We start from the raw sequence: 19745 nt of genomic DNA on the forward strand, positions 1-19745 counted from the left end.
GGGTCGGCCGACAACAGCCAATCCCAGGCCTGGTACCGCCCCTTCGGCGGCGGAGGCCTGGGAGTTGAGGGACGAAGGTCCGTGACTCTGGGGGTCTGGAAAGCAGGAGAACGCGGGGCTGCACCGTGCTCCTTGAAAGGGAGACTACGTTTTCCCATCACCTATGCAATGTAGATTCCTCTTTCCCTCTCCTCAGATGGGGAAAGTGTGTCCCCGGACCGCACGACGGTCCCGCCTCTTCCAGACGACGGGCACGTGGTACCGGAAGTAGGTAGGGATATTATGGAGGAGTTTCCGGCAGGCCCCAGCGGCTGAAAGCCGGGGAGACGCGCTGGTCCCGGTCCGGGTTCCTGTCCCGGTTCCGACGAGGCGGCGACTCCGGTAGGAGGAGGGAGGTGTTGCACACGCTGGCCCACCGCAGCTATACATTGCAGACTTATCTCAGTTCAAAATGAACTATATGCCAGGCACCGCCAGCCTCATCGAGGACATTGACAGTGAGTTAAATCAGTCTGGGGTGAGACCCTCCCCGACGGGTGCCTCTTTCGAGGAAGCTCGTAGAATGAGTCTGGGGCGGGAGGCGGTGTGATTTGAGCACAGTTCTGGGTGTTTGGTGTTGACATGCTCCACGGGATGGAGGAGCCACGGGACACACCCTTTCTCTACCTCCGAGCCTGCGACCTCTATTACCTCTGTCCTGCCCCACGCAGCCTGCACCGGCTGGTCAGCCGCAAGCTGTGCAATTCAGTCCTGCTTCCTAGGGACGCTGCTGAAGTACCAGGTTGTTACTGGTGGATGGATGAGAATGCTTAAAGCATTCATCAAGAAATGAGAATATTAAGACAATAGCATTTGGACTTATTGGCAGTAAACATAGGCTTTATGCTGTGTAGTCATTTGCAATATTCTTTTTTCCGTAAAGGTCTTTAGTACTTTCAACTTATGGTAGCAGAGACCACTGCCAGACAAGGTGTTGACTTTTCTGGAAAGGCAGAGTTGATTCACTTCTTTTTTTCCTGTTCAACAATTTTCTTTTGCTTTTACTTAAGAAGACCTCCCTTATTCCTAATCATTATCCTGAAGAGGAATTCAGTCCTGTATGAAAGAGGAGATATATATATAGTCTTTTCCTTTTGCTAAACTGTCATCTGTGAATTACTCCTCAAGCAACATTTTTGTAAATGTTTTGTGTGATCCTGTGTCATTAACTTGTAATTGCTGCAAAATGGTTTACACACAGTTCCAAACAAGTTACAACAGTCTCTATAGTTACTGTGTATACAAATTAGAGTGAGTGCCTAATTAAACTTTTTATTGTCTGGGATCATTTTTTAAATCCAAATTAGTGATTTTGCTATTGAAGGGAAATACAGTGTAAATTGGACCAAATTCATACATGTAACTAACCACTGTACAAGCCTATCTCTAATGTGTGATGAAATCTTAAGTTGTCTGAGGATGCCGTTTCGCCCTCACCTCTCTTCTTACGTATCCTAATTATTTGAGGCCCTAACACATCCTGTCATTCTATTAAAAATAAGTTTTGTTCTCAAGCCTTCTAACCTCTTGTTTGTAGATTCCAGGCCCCCTCCTTTACTGAAAAGTTCGAAACCATTTCATATGTACTCTTCACACTTTCCTCCTCTCTCCTTAGTCTTTCTGTATTTTCACTTATCCTCTCATTGAGTAGGAAGTATTCCTTCCTTTCAGTTTGTCTTTTATTACTCTTTCCTCCCACTATTTCTGGAAACTTCTGCCATTAATATCCTTTTTCTCTCACACCTTCTATCTTTCTCTCTCCCCATGGATCTTTCCTTTCATATGTCTTTGTCTGTCCATCTCAATTTTTTTCAGTTGTGTCTCCTCAAACTCCCATCCCTTTTTTCATATCTTTACCTCCAAACCTTTTGCGTCATCTCCATTTTGACTCTTCCTGACCACCTGCAGTTTGATTTTTGTTGTCCGCACACTAGTGAAGCTGCATTCTTAAAAGGCATCAGTCTAGTGCACTTTTCGGAGTCTTCCCCTCCCCTCTGCAGCACTGCGACTATTACCACTGGATTCTTAATTCTGTACTCTTGATTTCTCCAATACTCGTAGTTGTTGATTTTCTTACCTCTCCACCTCTTACTGTTCCCTAAAATAGATGGTCTCTTAGGTTCCATGTTTGGCCTGCTTCTTTCTTTAAATCTCTAGGAGATCTCCTGGACTTTAATAATTATATCACCTCTTTGTGGCCTCATCCGAAATTGCTCTATTTCAGACCTCTTTGGCATTCCAGCCTTACATTTCCAATTATCTGTTGACATTTCTACCTAAGTGTCCTGATAGCACTTCAGAATTACAAACAGCTAATAATCTTCCACCCTGAGCTTGCTTTATTTACTCCAGACTTTTGGTAAGTGGTCCTCCCTGACGATAACACAAAATTCCTACAGCTTCTTATTTCTTTAGCACCACACTCTCTCACACCTACCCACATATACAAACTCAATTAGTTGACAAATCCCATTACTTTAAACTGCACAGTCTTAGTACTTCCATTCTCGCCCTTCTCATCCCTACCTTGGTTCAGGTCTCTTCATTTTCCACACACTGGAAATAGCCTCAGCTGCTCTCCCTTTTCTCCCAGTTCAGTCTTCAGTGTGTTTTCTTGTTCCTTATACAGTCAAACCCAGACTCAACCTGCTCCCAGTTCTTTTTTCTGACTTCATTCCTGGTATTTCTCCCCATACCCTCAACTTTTCACCAAACATGGATACATAGCCCTTTTTTTCCTCCTGTCTAAATTACAGATTTCCCAAACCATCCCCTTCTCTGTCACTCTTCCCATGACCAAAAATTATCTAACTTTCAAGAACCAACTCAGATACAGCCTCCAGCTCGAGTTTCTCTCAGTCTCATATAATTAAGATGTGCTTTCTTATGGTACTTAATTATAGCCCAAGGAAAATTATAAATTCCTTCTGGGAAGAAGCACCCTGTTCCTCTGTTCTGCATCTATGAAGTACTTTATGGGTGGTCTTAAAGAAACAAATGAACTTTGCTAGTTATTCTAGTGACTGGCTTATTGTCATTTTTCAGAGTCAGCTCCAAGTCACCTTCAGAGAGGTTTTCCCTAGCCACCCTCTCTTCTGTAGCTACTTTCCCTTCATCCTACTAGCCTGCTGTCTTACTTATTCCATTGTAGTGATCACCATAGGTCATTTTTTTATTTGTTTGCCTTCCTCCACCAGGAATATAAATTCATAAGGTTGGTGAATCTCTCAGTTTTATTCAGTACTGTGTATAGAGGCTCCAGAACAGCGCATAGCTTTCAATAAGTATTATTGAATTTTTGCTCTAGCTTATTATCAGCATCCTCGTTTTACATGTCTGAGGTATTGTTTTTAATTTAAAATCTTCCCTGACTCCAAAGTGTGAAACAGAAGCTCTTCTAAGTTGAAGGGAAACAATTCTAGAATTAAGATCATAAAGATCATCCAGACTAAATTTCTCAATTTGCAGATACAGAAACTTGACATGACACTGAGGAGGTTTAACTGTCAACCATCAGCGTCTAGAGCCAGTCAGGCTTCCTGACTACTCAGCCAATCCTGTTTCTACTTTGCCACACTATGATTTTTTCCACCACTTCTAACCTAGGCTACCTTGGTCCTCCCTCTAATTTCCCAATGAACTCCACCTTAAATACATGGGAAGAGGAAGTGGTAGAAGTAAACTGCTGTTAACTTTATTTTTGTTGTTACCCTGTAAACTCACTGATGCTAACAGTTTTCATTTTTTAAAGATCTTTTTTCCTTTTCTCAGAAAAGCACTTGGTCCTTCTTCGAGATGGAAGGACACTTATAGGCTTTTTGAGAAGCATTGATCAGTTTGGTATGTATAAGTTGTGGACTTCTCTTATACTCTAGATAATACGAGTTGCCCATTGTATTTTTGTGTTATTTCATATTGAAATTTATTTATCACCAACTTTTTCACGTGTCTGGCATAATGGAATACTGTTTTGAGTCATTACATCATTGTTTCCTAAATTATGATTAGATCGTTTAAAAGCTTGCATTTACAAGTTTGTAATTCTAAAACTGGTTCTCATGAAAACATACAGTGTTTTGGACTATTTTTTTAATTTCTCCATTAGAGAGACCAAATGATAGAAATAAACTCAGTCCAATGAAAAAGCTGCTCATTTGTACATTGGCTCGGGTGCAACTACTCTGCAGAGCAGTTCCTGCACTGAATGTAACTCCACCCCGTGCAAATAAAATTGGATAGAAGGCATTTCCTGAAGCTTTTTAGGGACTCCAACATTAAGCTCAAGATTTTACACTTAGGAATACGTCAGACTCAAGAGTCTTGGTCTTTTGTTTTGCTCCTGCATTTTTCTGAAGACATCTATAGTTGCTTCTGTTTCAAGAAACTTCTAGTTCATCTCACCATGTGGTAAACATCTGTTAGGTAAGTGGATTTAGGCAGGAGGAAAAACAACATAATTGAAACACCTGTAAGAGTTATAGAAGATAAGAGCATAGGTAATCTGCTTTTTTTCAAATAAGACAAATGGGACCAATTAAAAGAAGAAAAATAATTATTCTTAACAGATTGGATTTCTAAATCTTAAGACAAATTCATCAAACTACTTTGAGGTAAATGTAGTAAATACTGGCTTTACTCTCATTACCAGGTGTGCTTATCTGACAAAGTGAAAAAACAGGTTTTTGCAGCAGCATAATTCATGGACACCTGTATGATATTAAATGAATCCTAAGTACTGAAACAAAGTTAAATCTTCGGTCAATAATCAGATATACATACCCACCCAGCATAGAAAAACTGTTTCCTTCTTTAAAAAAAAAAAAAACAATTTTAATCTCTGCAGTTGTTTGGGCTACCAAGTACCCTACTCATTTATATTTTCTTATACTCATGTTGATATTAGCAATTAATGATAAGTGAATTTAATTTTCCTTAACTTTTTCCCACCATCATTCATGTATTAGTGCAATCTAAACCCAAATACTTTTTTTTTTTCCAATTGTTTGAAAGTCTCCTAAGTGGTGTGTCTTAATGAAATAGGAGAAGGTTATTTGAAATTTCAGCTTTTCCCAGAATTAGAAAGTTTGGAAATCACGTTTAGTTCAATTTTTTCTACTCAAAATAACTGATTGAGTTATGGACCTTTACCCAATAATTTGAACTAAATATCTTTGTTTCTTCCCTATACACTTATAGCTAATTTAGTGCTACATCAGACTGTGGAACGTATTCATGTGGGCAAAAAATACGGTGATATTCCTCGAGGGATTTTTGTGGTCAGAGGAGAAAATGTGGTCCTACTAGGAGAAATAGTAAGTGAAAACTGTTAAGCTGTTATGGGTCTTGATAATCATGCTAGTTAGGTTTCTTTTTGTCTTTTCAAGAAGAAAAAAATATATTTTCTTCATTTCACCCACCTTTTCACAGGAAACTACCAAGTTAGCTTAGGAAAGCCACAGTTGTAAAAGGAAAGTTACAGAGAATAATTAACTTTGTTTCAGTGCCTCTTGGCATTTTAAAGATTTGATCCTATCCATTAGCAGCAAAATATCATTGATTTTACCTGATACCTTAAAAAATACCATCATATACAAATGTGTTTATTGGTATATTATTTCTGCTATATCTAATAGCAGAAAATTGAAAAACTTGAGAAAAATAATTCAGTAAAGTAAGTCTCATATAGGAATATTCTGTACTCATTTAAACAATTGTTCATCAAGTAGTTTTTCAGGATAAAAAGTTAATTAGCGGTGTTTGAGGGAAAAGACACATTGTGTATGCAGTGTGTGCTCTGTTTTGAAAGGGGGAAGGGGAGAAAATGGCTATTGGAGAATCCTTTCTGTGAACTATCCTGATGATGGGGCTCAGCTTCACTTGGATCCTTAGCTCACAGCCAAGGAGGGGTCCCTGTGTGTCTGTGCCAGGAAGACCAGCTGTGTTGTTACTGCAGCGGTGAGTGTGTGTATGTACATACTACGTACATACACACACACGTATGCATATGTACACATACAAAACTATTAGAAAACGGTTACATATATAAAACTATTAGAAGTACTCAGACATTTTTAAAAGAAGATAAACTTGATTTCATATTTTACATAAAACATTTATTTAAAAAGAAAAACACCTTATTTAAAACCTTTGACTTGATCCTGCTGCTTCTGATTATTGGGTTTGCTAGGAAAATCAAAATAAGTTTTGACATTTTCTTGATTTTATGTTTTCATGTTTAGTTTTTAAAGTTTTCAATAAAGTTTCCCAATACCTAATCACATCTTAAATCAGGTTTTCAGAAGTCTCTTGATTGGAGTGGTTTGGTCCGTTGCTATTTTTAATAACAAGACATTTGAGAAAGTAAGGAGATAATTCTGCCAGGGTCAGGTTGTTTCAGAGACCTCCTGCTGAAACAGCTAGAAATGGCTAATCAGTACTGCCCCAAGTGCTGCTGTGAAATACATGAAATACCTTTTTCTAGCTTTTAAAATATTTTTGTGGCTGATGTTTTTGGTTCAGTGTATCATTTCATACATGTTTATACAGCAGAAATCATTGTTTTATGTAAAGGTTAAAATAAAGCACTATACTACCCAAGAGTAGTGAGGGAGGGTATAGTAAATGGCTGAACTGGTCTGCTAGTATATCATAGGGGCTAATGCATCTCTGGACAATAGAATTATGGGTTATTATTTTTCCTTTTTTTATACTTTTCTGAATTAATTTTTAAAGAGAAAACATACTGCTTTGCTTTCAGGGATAAAGATTTTAAGTTAAAATATTTACACATACTCTGCTTCGGTTTTATAGTAGTGAACATTGCAGAAATACCTTCTGTGCCAGTTACATTGGCACAAATGTACCCCTATGTAGATGTGTCTGTGAGAACAAGTGAACTTGTGTTCATTCTTGAAGATTCATTGTTTCTTGGGAGCCCTTAGAAAAGTGCTCTTTTTTATATATTATGGTTTGGATGCTGCAGAATTTTTACAGTAGTACTACTAAAGAAATATGGTTCGAGAATGCTTACATAGTTACATGAATCAGTCAGTTTGAAGAAATTAAGTGCCAACCCTAGGGAAACTCAAACCCAGAAACCACCTAGATTCTGTAAACGTCCCCTTGCCTAAGAAGTCCCTGGATTCTGCCCCAAGGATGGTGATGCACACAGCCTTCAGTAACAAAACTGATTGCGGGGTGGTAACATCGTCAGAAGCACGTGAGTAGCTCAATGAGTAATACACTGAGAAGTCCAAGAGGCAGTACACTGAGCTAAGAGCCTGATCTTCCCATCAGCCGCTGCCCAGGGATTGTGAGGGCAGGTTACACTTGATAACAGATTTTGCTGGGTGCAATTAACATTTGACCCAGGGCCGAGTCTGCTTATGTAACTTATGTGGCTTTCATTCTAACCTCTGGTGAGAGTCCTCTATCTGATGTGGCACAGCCTTGCTAAGGCCTTGACAGCATATGAAGAAAATTAGAATCCAGTGATAGGTTGGAACATCTGGAGAGTTTGTGTATGTGTTAATGCCTTCCCAGAATTTTATCACTGGAAGTCAGAGAAGAGGATAAGAAATAAGAATACCCTGTTCGTATAGACTCTAGTTACAAAAACTACAGAATAATACCTGTATGATCATTTTAAAGAGAATGAACTAAATCTGTGGATAATGAGATACTTTTATGTCAAAATTCTCCATTACAAGATTGGTTTTCAAATGCTTATAGGTGTTCAAAAATAAAAATATTAAGCATCTTATGCCACATTAAGTGAAAAAAATTAAAGTCAATATTTGCACTGTGGGGTTTTTTGAAAGTTGATATACTCGTATACATGGAAAAATTGGGAGAATATTCACCAAAATGTTATCCTTCCATACTGGAATTATGCATAATTAAAAAAAAAAAATTTTCTAGTAAGCAAAAAATTTTTTAATTAAAAACAAATATATTGGGGCCATCTGGGTTTAGTAATCTAACTGGTCTGCTGAGATTTTCTCTAGAAGTCTTGTTGCCATAGAGGGGAAAGGAGTCTTGTGTTATCATTTAAAGACTCCTAGTTAACGCAACAGCGGGACAGTTTATTGCCTCTGAGGGAGAGGGCTCCTTGTCTGAATCAGTGTTCTATACCTTCTTGCTGAGCAACAATCCCCAGAAATTAAGCTGACTTTGATCACGTAAACATACAAAACTTATCTTCTAAAGCCATCTTGGCCTCAGTAACTTCTCTCCTAGATTCTCTGGAGTTGGAGAGAGAACCATTTATATAAACACAGCTCTTTTTTTTTTTTTTTTTAAAGAAAAGTTATCCTTGACTAATGTAGGACTTCCGACAAACTACAGCTTTGTTATACACACTACTGCAGATCCCTGTTACCATATGTAAATAAGTATGTATTCTGTAGTAATGTTGCCAGCCATTTCTTTGTAAAACTTACCTGTCCCTAAGAGAAGGATATTTCAGCCATGTCACAATTATGAAAAGTAACCCAACCAAGCCTGACATAGGAATCAGTTTGCTTTTAGATCTAATGTCTTCTGTTATTGGTCATCAGTTGAAGTTTTTCAAACCTGCTTGTTTTGTAGGACTTGGAAAAGGAGAGTGACACACCCCTTCAACAAGTGTCTATTGAAGAAATTCTAGAAGAACAAAGGGTAGAACAGCAGGCCAAGCTGGAAGCCGAGAAGCTGAAAGTTCAGGCTCTTAAGGATCGAGGTCTCTCCATTCCTCGCGCAGATACTCTTGACGAGTATTAAGTCTTTTTCAGAGGCTGTTGTTCTTGGGGAGCAGGGGCTGTCACTGAATGCAAGAGGCATTCTGGTCACCTCACTCATTTGACAAGTGACTGTAGAATTTTGAAAAGTCATTTTTCTTTTGAATTCTTTCACATGTGCAACGTGAAGAAATCACATGGCTTTTTTTCCCCTTTTTAATGACAAAATAATTGTTTAAAGGAGCAGTGGAGTGGACTCCTTTCACACATCACTGTGGAGCCAGCAATTACTTACATTGCTCTTCTCGTCCCAAATTTTACAGGGGACATTCTTCATTTGCTTGTAAATAAAATTAATGTCAAAACTCATGTTATTTCCCAAGTTTGAGTTGTCTCTAATGAATAGACAAAATTGAGTTTCTGGTCTCAAAGCTATAATATAATCTGGGAAGTCCAGACACTGGGATTTCCCCTTGTGTCGCACTTCCAAGTTGCTAGTTACTTACAAAGGAATATTTTCATACTAAATATCGTGTAGGTCCTTCCCTGTCCCCTTTTCATGTTTTTAGCTGAGAAGAAAAACACATTTTCAGGCTTGAGCAAGGAGCTTTCAGTGCAGTTTCAGTTACTGGTTATAACAAAAGCTTCAGGTTTAAGAAACAACATCACTGCTGAACTTGCTGTTCCTGCTTCACCAACAGCTATTCAAACCACGTTCCCATGAGATCCAGCATTTTACTAAGGTGCCTTTTCCTCTAAGTCTTCTCTTAATTTCGTTTGGTTTTCTAGTCCTTTGGATTGAGTCTAGAGCCTCTGATGCTATTATCATCAAGAAGGAGCACAAAAAGAAAGGGATGTTTCAGTGACCGATCATCTGGGTGTTCTCATGGGTGCTCTTGGCTGACGGCCCATGCTCGTGCCACTTTTCTGGTGTGTTGATTGCACAGTAAGTGTAACTGTACTTGAAGAGCATACTGTAGCTTAGTGGACAATGTACTGAACTGGGAGTTAGGAGACAGGTTAAAAATCTGACTCTTTCTAGTGTCTTGGGCTTGAGCAAGTACTCAGTTCTCTCAGATTCTCAGTTTTTTTAAAGGTAGAATTATTCTAGATGCTTCTTTTTTATAGTCTGTTGAGCAAACAGACATCCTTTTTATAGCATTTATATCCTATTCCTATGTCTGAATTATTTTATAGTATTAAATATACTTCACATTTTATGAGCTCCAGTGTTTTTAAAACTGCCCCAAATGCCTATAAACCATTTGATTGCTTAGCTATTCATCATTGGGTTGGTTTAAACTAGATAATTTGTGAAGAAACTGTTGGACTTAATGATGTATTGAGTGTGTTTTGCCTCTAATCTTACTGTTTAATAACTAGAATCTGTTACTAACTTCTCACACAAAGGGAAAACAAACCATCACCAACTTTTGAAAAATGTGAAACTACACGATATTCTTTGGGAATCAGCAGCATTTGTTTTCCGGAGCACCACGGTTTCAGGACATCTGACACCTTCAAGGGATTTGGACTCACTTGTTTCCTTTTTTTCAACCTTCTTCAAACAACTCCAAATACAATAACAAGAGTTATGGTTCATTCTTATGTTATTGATAAAAGAGGAAAAGGGACTGAATTTCCACAAGTCAAGAATATCCCAGCCATAGCAAGGTTTTGATCATTGCTTTTAGACCTTTCTAACACAGGCCAACAGCTAAGAATTAGACCTAAAGGATGAAACCAGACCACTGGGGTGCTCAGCAAAATGGCTTGCCCTCAGCTCTGTCCTGCTCAGGATTTTTGCAGATAAGGAAATCATGCTTTTTCCTGGACCACTGCTAGTACTCTCTTCTATTAGACTTCAAAATCAATATCTGTTCATGCCTTTCTCTTGTCTTTACTAATTTCTTTCAATAGGGGTTCCCATGAGACTGCTTTCAAGGGAGACGAATAGGAAGATCTACCGAAGCCCCTTTCCTGGCCATCTTTATTCTGATACAGTTAAGTACAGCAGCATAGCTCACTCTTCCAGCTGGTCTTTTTCCCTTGACCTTACTTGACGTGCTTTTAGCTAAGTTTTAAATCACAGTATCTGCTCCCCTCCCAGCTCTGATAAACTCCCAACATGCCCTGGATACTTACGACAGCCATACACCCTTATGTGGTCCATTGGGAAGCGTTTTTCAGGGAAGCCATGTCAACCTGAACCCCAGAGGTATTACACAGAGATGCAGAAGGCTGGAAAATGGTCTCATTTTGCTGACATGAGTGTTGGTTGGCAGGCTCATGAGGGCAGTGTGGACAGCAGAGGGGCCGGCAGGCATAGGCTCACCAGGCAGTTACTGTGGGCAGTTCCCAAACTCTAGTCTCACATCCATATATGACATTCATGGAGGCACTGCACACCTCAAGAAGGTATATACCCCAGGAATTGTACCTGGCGAGAAAGTATTCGAGGAGAGGCAGTTAATGAACTGTTCTTCACCCCTTGACTCCCCCCTCCCAGAAGAATTATACCTAGGTATGTATATGTATTTGTGTGTGTATGTGTATATATATATGTATATATATATACACACACACACACACACACACACACACACACACAGAGGGTGCCAAAAAAATGTATGCACATTTCAAGAAAGGGAAACTATTAAAATTATAATACTCTATACTGATAATAAAAGATGAACACAAGTCACATTTGACTTCTGCAATTACAAGAGGTGTTCAAAGTGGTTACCATCACCGTCCAGACACTTTCTGATTACGGCGAACTACTGCTTGAGCAACGACCAGTGTCCATTTGTATATATATTTTTTGGCACCCCTGATTTATTTATTTATATGTTCCGTCCAACTTCCTTTCCCATCAGGAGTCAGCATTCCAGTGAGGCATGAAGAGGCATTTGGGTTGTAGATGTTGCAGGCTGATGCTCTAATGCTGAACCAACCCTGCTCATGAGTAGCAGGAGAGTCTAGTCTGAGCTGTCTCCTTGAAGTTAATGTGAGCTGAGCAGGAATGTCATCTGTGATACAGCTCATCTGCACGTGTTCTCCCAATGCAAGGACTCCTAAAGATGACAGCCCTTAGGACTATGTTAAATCCGGGAGAGGTAAGATTTTGGCCAATGAGACTAAACATGACCAACCTAGTTTAAACCTAGGTTGCAACCTACCAGGTCTCGATATGAATTTAGTGGATTATAACCAGCATTTTAAAAAATTAGAAAATAGAGTGCATTACACATAATAAAATTATGTTGTGTCTAAAACTTGTTATATGCATGTATACAAGTATTAGCAATATAAAATATATTTGTTACTGTAGGTAGTTGCCAGAAACATTTGAAAAACTGCCTTAGTTTGTAGTAAATTTGTATATGCTTATTGCAGTTAGAAAGAAAAGTATATGTCCATTTCCCATCTTTCACCTCAACCCCTGAAAATCACCTGTGCCCTGGGTGGGGCTAGAATTTGCTGTTCTCTGTGCTTAGAACACTTGCCCCAGAGGGCCGCAGAGTCCTCCCTCACAATCTTCAGATCTTTGCTCAGATTTAACCTTCCCTGACTACTTTTAACTGTCACCCTTCTCTTCCCCCCTATTTATTTCCTTTTCAGCTTTATTTTTCACCATAGCAGGTATCACAATCTTACATTAATTTTACTTGTTTATTGCATGCTCCACTCTCCACTAGAACGTAAACCATTAGCATTTTTGTCTGTTGTGTTCACTCCTGTATTCCCACATCTAGAATGATGTCTGGCATGTATTAGGTCTCAAACGATGGATAGTGATGGATAATGATGGATGGATGGATGGATGCATGGATGGCAGCATGCAGTGAATTCAGGCTTCAGATGCTTCAGAGACCAGTAAGGCACCGAAAGATGAGGACAGCTGGACCCACTGAGCAACCAGGAGTTAACTAGTAGAGATCCTTCCACTGAATAAGGAGATGTCCTCCTACTGTCAGGGCAGCCTTCACTGTAGACCATGCCCTGCAGGTGGAAAGAGATTGGAGATACTTAGTGTCAGAATGTCCAGAAGAGCATCCCAGGGGAACATGGGATTGGGGGGTGAGGGAGGACTTGTCAGGGTTGATACAGGTAAACAGATACTCTAATGCCTGTTTTCCTCTCCACTGTCCTCCAGGCAGAACTGGGCTGCAGTGCCCGCCCCCATCTTGATATCACCCCTTCAAGGGGTCCCCTGGATAAGGGGAGCAAGAGACTACTTCATGTGCACTTGCTTTTACTGGGCTGGTATCCAGATAAGTGTCCCAAGATCTACCCCAAAAGAATTAGAAAACCAACCCTAGGCAATGGAGCATATCTGCTGCTCGCCTGTCTCACTCTGGGTAGATCTGCAGTGGTTAGGACTCGCCTGCCTGTCTACTACTCAGGTTCTGCCAGGGGGACTTGGAAGCAAAGAATAAAATCATGCCCTTCTTTTCTCCTGTTTCACTTCACTGTTTTGCCTCTTTTTTCCCCTCAGTCTATTTTCTATCCATTCTCTTTTTAAAACAAAAGTTGCCCCCCTAACTCCAGCTACTCAGTAGCTGTTGCTGCCACTTGACTAGACCCAGGGGTAAAAAATGGGCTCCAGTGCTGCCGCTCTGGAAATACAGAGAATTGTGTGGTGTTGGGGCACCAGCTAACCAGTAGCTAGGACTTACAAGAAGGGAGAGCTCAATACTGGGTATCCATCTCAAAGACCCAATTTTATTGACGCATAATTTACAGCCAGTAAAACGCTCTCTTTAAAGTGCGGTTCTGTGAGTTTTAATAACTGCATATAGTTATATATCATCACTCCTCCCCCTTTGTATTTAACTTCTCCCTCCTTCCCCAGCCCCTGGCAACTACTAATCTGTTTTCTGTCCATATAGTTTACATTGGCAACTAATTCAATGTTTTCTTAACATAGTGTGCAGGTCAAATAAAATATATGGAAGGTGAATTTCAGCCCACCTGCCCTCAGGTTGCTCTTTGGGTTTTAGGCTATTACAAAAGACAGGAAACTTTATGTTCCCTGCCAAACTCCCTGGGCAAGGAAACCTAAAGCCTGGCTCACCTGCTGGAAATAGCAGGTGAAGGGTAAACAAGGGAACCGAGTAAAATGGATAGTTGAGTAGTCATTCATCACCCTAAAACATGTTGAGTAATTACTCTATGCCAAGTGTATGCAATGAGAGGCAACTATTGGCTCCATTTTTTCAGAGAGAAATGAGATTTTAAAAGTTAAGTTGTATAACCAAGAGCACAGACTAGACTGCCTGATTCTGCAAACTGGTTTCTTCCTAACTTTCTGAGCTTAGTCAAGCTGCTTACCTTTTGGTGTCTCAAGATCCTTATCTATAAAATAGGGGTAATAATTGCACCAACTCCTGGGGTGGTATTTGTGAGAATTCAGCGAGTTAGTGTGTGTGGAGAGTTTACACATAGAACAGTGCCTGGCACAGGAGGAGTTCTCAGTGTCAACTATTGTAATCTGCTGACTCCCCAATGCTGTGCCAGATTCCCAGGACAGATGCTGTACCCTCGATGAACTGCACTTACAGTCACCTGTGTGCAAATAAGAATGATATCTGTGAAATAATGGGGACCAACTCCCTGGGCCCCTAACACTAGGCAATGACATTGCTGACCAAGCCACACAACCCAGAGCTCACGCCCTTCTGGCTGCCTAGGTAACCCAATCTACTCCCATCACACAGGCCCAACAATCCCATACAACCTATCATCAAAACGCTGCTGCCTTACGGTGCCAGTTTGGAATTTCCAGAGAAGAGGCCCGACAAATTGTAAAAACTTGCTCCACATGTCAGATCCATCTCCCTGTTCCCTGCTGCGGAGTAAATCCTAGAGGCTTACTCCCCAACCAACTTTGGCAGACGGATGTCACTCATGTTCCCTCCTTTCGAAATGTCCCCTATGTTCATGTTATTGTTGACACTTATTCTGGGTTCTTATTCAATACTGAGCGACCCAGAGAAGGGACTACCCACTACATTAGTCATTGTGTCTCCAAGCATTTTCAGTAATGGACCTCCCTCAATTAAAAACTGACAACGGCCCCGGATATACCAGTGAAGCTTTTGCTCAGTTCTGCTCTCAGTTTCAGATCACACATACCACAGGAATCCCTTATAACCCCCAAGGACAAGGAATCACAGAATGTGCCCATGGTACACTCAAAACACAAATACAAAAACAAGAAGGGGGAGTTACCGCGGCTACACCCAATAATATCTTAAACCATTCCCTCTTTACCCTCAATTTTTTAAACATGGATGCCTCCGGCCGCACGGCGGTCAAACAGCACTGGACACTAGAGCGCCCTCCGCTGCCCATGGTACGATGGAAAGACCCTCTTGATAATACTTGGCATGGGCCCGATCCTGTGCTGGTCTGGGGAAGGGGTCATGTTTTTGTTTTCCCTAGGAACGCAGACAGCCCTCGGTGGTTACCAGAACGACTAGTGAGACATTGTGATGGATCCGAACCCCAATCCCGACTCCCTGACGCAGCCCATAAAATGCCTCAAAGTAATACCACCTGTGGTATTCCTTCAGACTCGAGGAACCCACTGAGCCCAGCCACCGACTTGGGAACAGCTCAAGCACCTAAGGACTGAAGGAGAAAACATGGTTCGGCGACAAAGATTGCCCAAAACTCCTGAGCAGCTCTTTCTTGCCATGTTGACCATCGTAACAATACAGGCAAGTGTAGCTCAGACAGAGACTCAAAGTTTCTGGACCTTTTTTCCTAACCCCCCTGCACTTCACCCTGTCACTTGGGACGGCCCTAGCATCCCCATCTGTGTCAATGGCACACGGATCCTTGGTGGGACCTCTGACGGACACATTACACCCCAGTGGGCCCCCTTTAACTATACTGAGACAGCCGTCAGCGCTCCCCTCTGCGTGGGCCCCCGAGACACAACGGGGTGCTGAAAATTCAGCCTGTCATCGAGACTGCTATGGGGGATGCAAATATAGCTCACCTCTCTGGGCCGTGAGATATTTACAAATATCTACAACAACTTGCTGTCTTGGAACTCACTAATCTTTCCACTGTTGTTCCCGTTTCCCATCCCCCCCTTCCATATTGCCCTAATTCCTCCTCTGTGGAACTATCCAGATTTGCTAATTGATTAGAATGTGCTCACCCTCTGGCCGCGGAACACAACATCACTGGAGTAGCCCAGACCATATGGGACTGGTCACATTGTCTCACCGGCGCTCATCAAGATTGGAGGACTCCTGGAGGACATGTGACTCCCATTTTGACCACCCCACAACATACTATCCAGCGTGAGCTTTGGCAAGCTTTCGCGGCCACCGACTTCATAAATATTTCCTCGTCGTCCACTCAGGACCTAAGGCTAAAACATACAGGGGGTTCAGGCCTGCACCCAGCTGCCCTATGTGTTCCTGGTAGGAAGCTTGAATGTCAGTGCCATTGAACAACAATGGCTACACGTTCACTGCTTGGACTGTAATTTAACCAACTGTGTCACAACACACAACAAAGGGTCCTAAGGTATTGTACCAACCATCTTATCTCTTAATACCCACCAATTTGACCAGCCCCATGTATGACGACAAGGGACTCCAAACCTTAAGAGAGATTCAAAACCAACTAACCAGAGAAAAAAGAGTTATTAACATGGTCATAGCTGGCATAGCTGCGATCATCTCCCTAATAGCTACCGCTGTAACCGCCGCCACCGCCCTCGCCCAGGGCATACAAACCGCCCACTTTGTCAATGCTTTGGCCCAAAACACGTCCATTGTGCTAATAAAGATAGGATGCAAGATAAATACATTAGAAACAACCATAATGGCTCTTGGCAACAAGGTAGTAACTTTACGCTTAAGACTAAGGCTACGTTGCCATGCCGATTTCCAAAAGATCTGTGTTATCCCTGCTCCCTACAATGGGACACGATGGCAATAGGACAAAATTTGTAACCACATACAAAGTATCTGGAGCCATAACAATCTGAGCCTTGATCTTAGTGACCTCCATCAAGAAATTCTTGACATTCAACATGCACACAATCCCATTGTCAACCCGGCCAATATAGCTCAACAGTTGCTTACCCAGCTCAAGGGGTTTAACCCATTTAACTTTCTCTGACATTCATTCTGGTTTCTATGTGGTATCCTTGTTCTAGTATTTACTCTGTTTTGTATATTTTCAGTCGGCTACCGAGTCATCCAACACCGACTTGTAGACCTCCTTCTTAACACCAGCTACGGCTTAAAGCAAAAAGAGAAGGGGAGATGGGGAGAGCGGGTTGTAGGCTGACAGGGGCCTTGCATTTTGCAAGGTCATTCATAAGAGGTCTCGCTCCAACATCTCATCCCAGAAAAAAATTAGATAACACAAATACAGCCGCAGGGTATAAAACCTTACAAATACTCAGTACAGAGAGCCTTGTGCCTAGCCCTCCTAATGAGAAAAAAGAGTCTGTGAGACTGACCCTTTTGGGGACTTCACCTCACCTTTGTGCTTACACCTTGTGTCTCCCTGTTTGGTCCAAAAATATGGCTGGTTAGTCAATGACAGGTGAGATTCCTCAAGGGAGGAATGACCTAAGCCAGACACAGTCACATAGGGGTCATCTAATTGGCTATATTCAATTATTTGAGTTTAACATTAGTTCTCCATCTGTAAGTTTCAACATAAGGTTTTGTCCCTGGAGAGGCACATACAACCATTACTATTACATTCGTGACTCTTTTGTCAGACTAGGGTGATTTGGTTTAATTCTATTTTTCAGGTTTTATATATGAGACTCATAGGCCGCAGCTTAAAGCAAAAAGAGAAGGGGGAGATGTATGCAGCGGGCTGTAAGCTGACAAGGGCCTTGCAGCTGCAAGGTCATTCCCATGGGAAGCCTCGCCTCAACATCTTCCCAGAAAGTACAAGATAACACTAATGCAGCCACAGACATACAAACTTACCAATACACAAAACAAAATTTCTACTGATATCTGCTTGTTCTCCTAATACTTGTTTGTATAGACAACTGTTCTAAGACTATATAAACTGTGTGTGAAATAAAGACTGCGCCACTGCTCTGCCATCCGTGGAAGGTGGACCTCTCGATCCCAGCTTTCCTGTCTGTGTCTTTTCTTAATCTCCTCACCCTTCCCCCTCAGGCCAAGCCCTCCTGGCCACGCGGGCCAGTGCTGGGAATTCAAAAGCTTGGAAAAAATCCAAGTCCTTATGGAGTGTACAGATACATAAAAAAGGGTAAATGCAGGGTGGGAGGTGGGCAGAGAGTATATGGGAAATCTTTATACTTTCCTCTCAATTTTGCTGACCTAAAACTACTCTAAAAAAATAAAATCTTTAAAAAAGTGTGTGTGTGTGTGTGTGTGTGTGTGTGTGTCAGGGGGCAGGGGGGAATTGGCAATAGTCTTATTGATACTGTCACAAACATTTATCAAGGGGGCCCAAAGAGGAAAGTGCTGAATTGTAATTAAAGTGCAGGGTGCGTGGGGCCCAAAGGGAAGCCTTTGAGGAACGATAATACTGCGAGCTGCCTTGAACGTGGGGCAGATTGCAGGCAGACACCTCAGGACTATGCTGAGCATTGCTGGAGAAGAAAGCCAGGGTGAGAATTTGGAGGGCCCAGAGATTGAGCTGAGAGTCTGCACTTCATTTTACAGGCTCTAGATGTATTGTTACCTCATTTAAGTCATACAACCACCCTGAAAGGACTACAAAAGAAAAAGGAAATATATCCCTATTTTACAGGTAAGGAAGTTGAGATTGAGGAAGTAGGCGGCTCACAATCAGAAATGAAGTAAGTGGTAAAACCAGGGTTGGAAGTCTCTGAATATAAAACCTACGCTTTCTCCATTTCAGTTCAGTGTCCCCACTACCAGTCGAGTAAACACAAAGGTAGGTGGTGTTGCCCAGTGTGCCTCCTCTGAGCTGGGGCCCAGACAAGTTCGAGGTCCTGCTCAACTCTCAGCCTCTGCCTCCTAGGCATTTGCAGAGCAACCTGCCTACCACAGCCTACAGACATTACATGGCTTAACCAAGTTCTCCAAGGCAGCCAGCTCTCAACCTTAGATCCTGTCTCCATGCTGTTGGCCATTTGCTCCACCTGGAACCACCGGTGCCCCATCCTCTCTATCCCAAATCTGGCTAACTCGTTGTACTTTCTACCTCAGCTCTAATGTCACTTCCTCCCAGAAGCCTTCCATAACACTCCTCCCTCTCCCTGTGTAATTAGGTTTTCCATTCTCTTGCACTTCCAAAACTCATCTGCTCTCCATGCTGGGTCATATGGTTCATTTTCCTCATAACTGTAGATCTACACAGTGCACAATGAAGGATCATTGAATGAATGAATGAATGAATGAATGAATGAGTAGAGTCCTCTTTTCTGCTCCAAAGCCCACCCTGCCTCCTTCCCCTGGCCCTGGGGCCTTCATCTTCAGCACTCTAAATAGCTTGAGCCAGATCTCTGCTTATCTACCCGACTAGCTGTGTCCAACTGATCTCCTTCTTGCGGGGGCTGTGCCCTCATCAAAAAGCAAAGCCAGAAACAGGTGATGTCCAGAACCAGAGGAAATTCCCAGACCTCTCTCCCCACCTTACTGCTTAGAGGGACAGTAAGAGTTAACTAGTCATTCAGCCTGGAAAGGACGAGGAAGAGAAGAAAACCTTGGCCCTGGGGGAGGTCACTAGCACCCCCTCCCTGAGTCAGTGGCAGCCTCTGACATCAGCAATGGCGTATGCCTCAAGCGTAGTCTTCCCACACCACCTCCTCCCCCTCACCATGGCCGTAATTCTCCACAGGATGGCAACAGCAGGGCCTTGAACATTATCTGCATGGCCTGTCCCAAAATAACCCCCTCCCAGTCCCCACCACCTCCACTGGGGCACACGTGCACGAGGACGCACGTGTGTGTACCAAGAAGGGAGGAGAACCGTCCCAGCACACCGCCTGCACCT

The 19745-nt window shown here is 42.0% G+C and overlaps 1 protein-coding gene across 1 annotated transcript; it reads left to right on the forward strand.

Moving 5' to 3' along the window:
- The first annotated feature begins 41 nt into the window (after positions 1–41).
- Positions 42–9125, forward strand: LSM1 (LSM1 homolog, mRNA degradation associated). The gene is made up of 4 exons (XM_019748113.2): positions 42–497; positions 3811–3879; positions 5236–5351; positions 8629–9125. The coding sequence occupies exons 1-4, from the start codon at positions 452–454 to the stop codon at positions 8797–8799; spliced, it is 402 nt and encodes a 133-aa protein (XP_019603672.1). The 5' UTR covers positions 42–451; the 3' UTR covers positions 8800–9125.
- The last annotated feature ends 10620 nt before the right edge of the window (positions 9126–19745 follow it).

The sequence above is a fragment of the Rhinolophus sinicus genome, linkage group LG04 (assembly GCF_036562045.2).
Source record: "Rhinolophus sinicus isolate RSC01 linkage group LG04, ASM3656204v1, whole genome shotgun sequence".
Taxonomy (NCBI): domain Eukaryota; kingdom Metazoa; phylum Chordata; class Mammalia; order Chiroptera; family Rhinolophidae; genus Rhinolophus; species Rhinolophus sinicus.

Coding starts and splice junctions, on each gene's coding strand:
- LSM1 (XM_019748113.2), top strand. CDS start 452: ATGAACTATATGCCAGGCACCGCCAGCCTCATCGAGGACATTGACA. Junction 498..3,810: donor CCTCATCGAGGACATTGACA/GTGAGTTAAATC, acceptor TCCTTTTCTCAG/AAAAGCACTTGGTCCTTCTT. Junction 5,352..8,628: donor TGGTCCTACTAGGAGAAATA/GTAAGTGAAAAC, acceptor CTTGTTTTGTAG/GACTTGGAAAAGGAGAGTGA.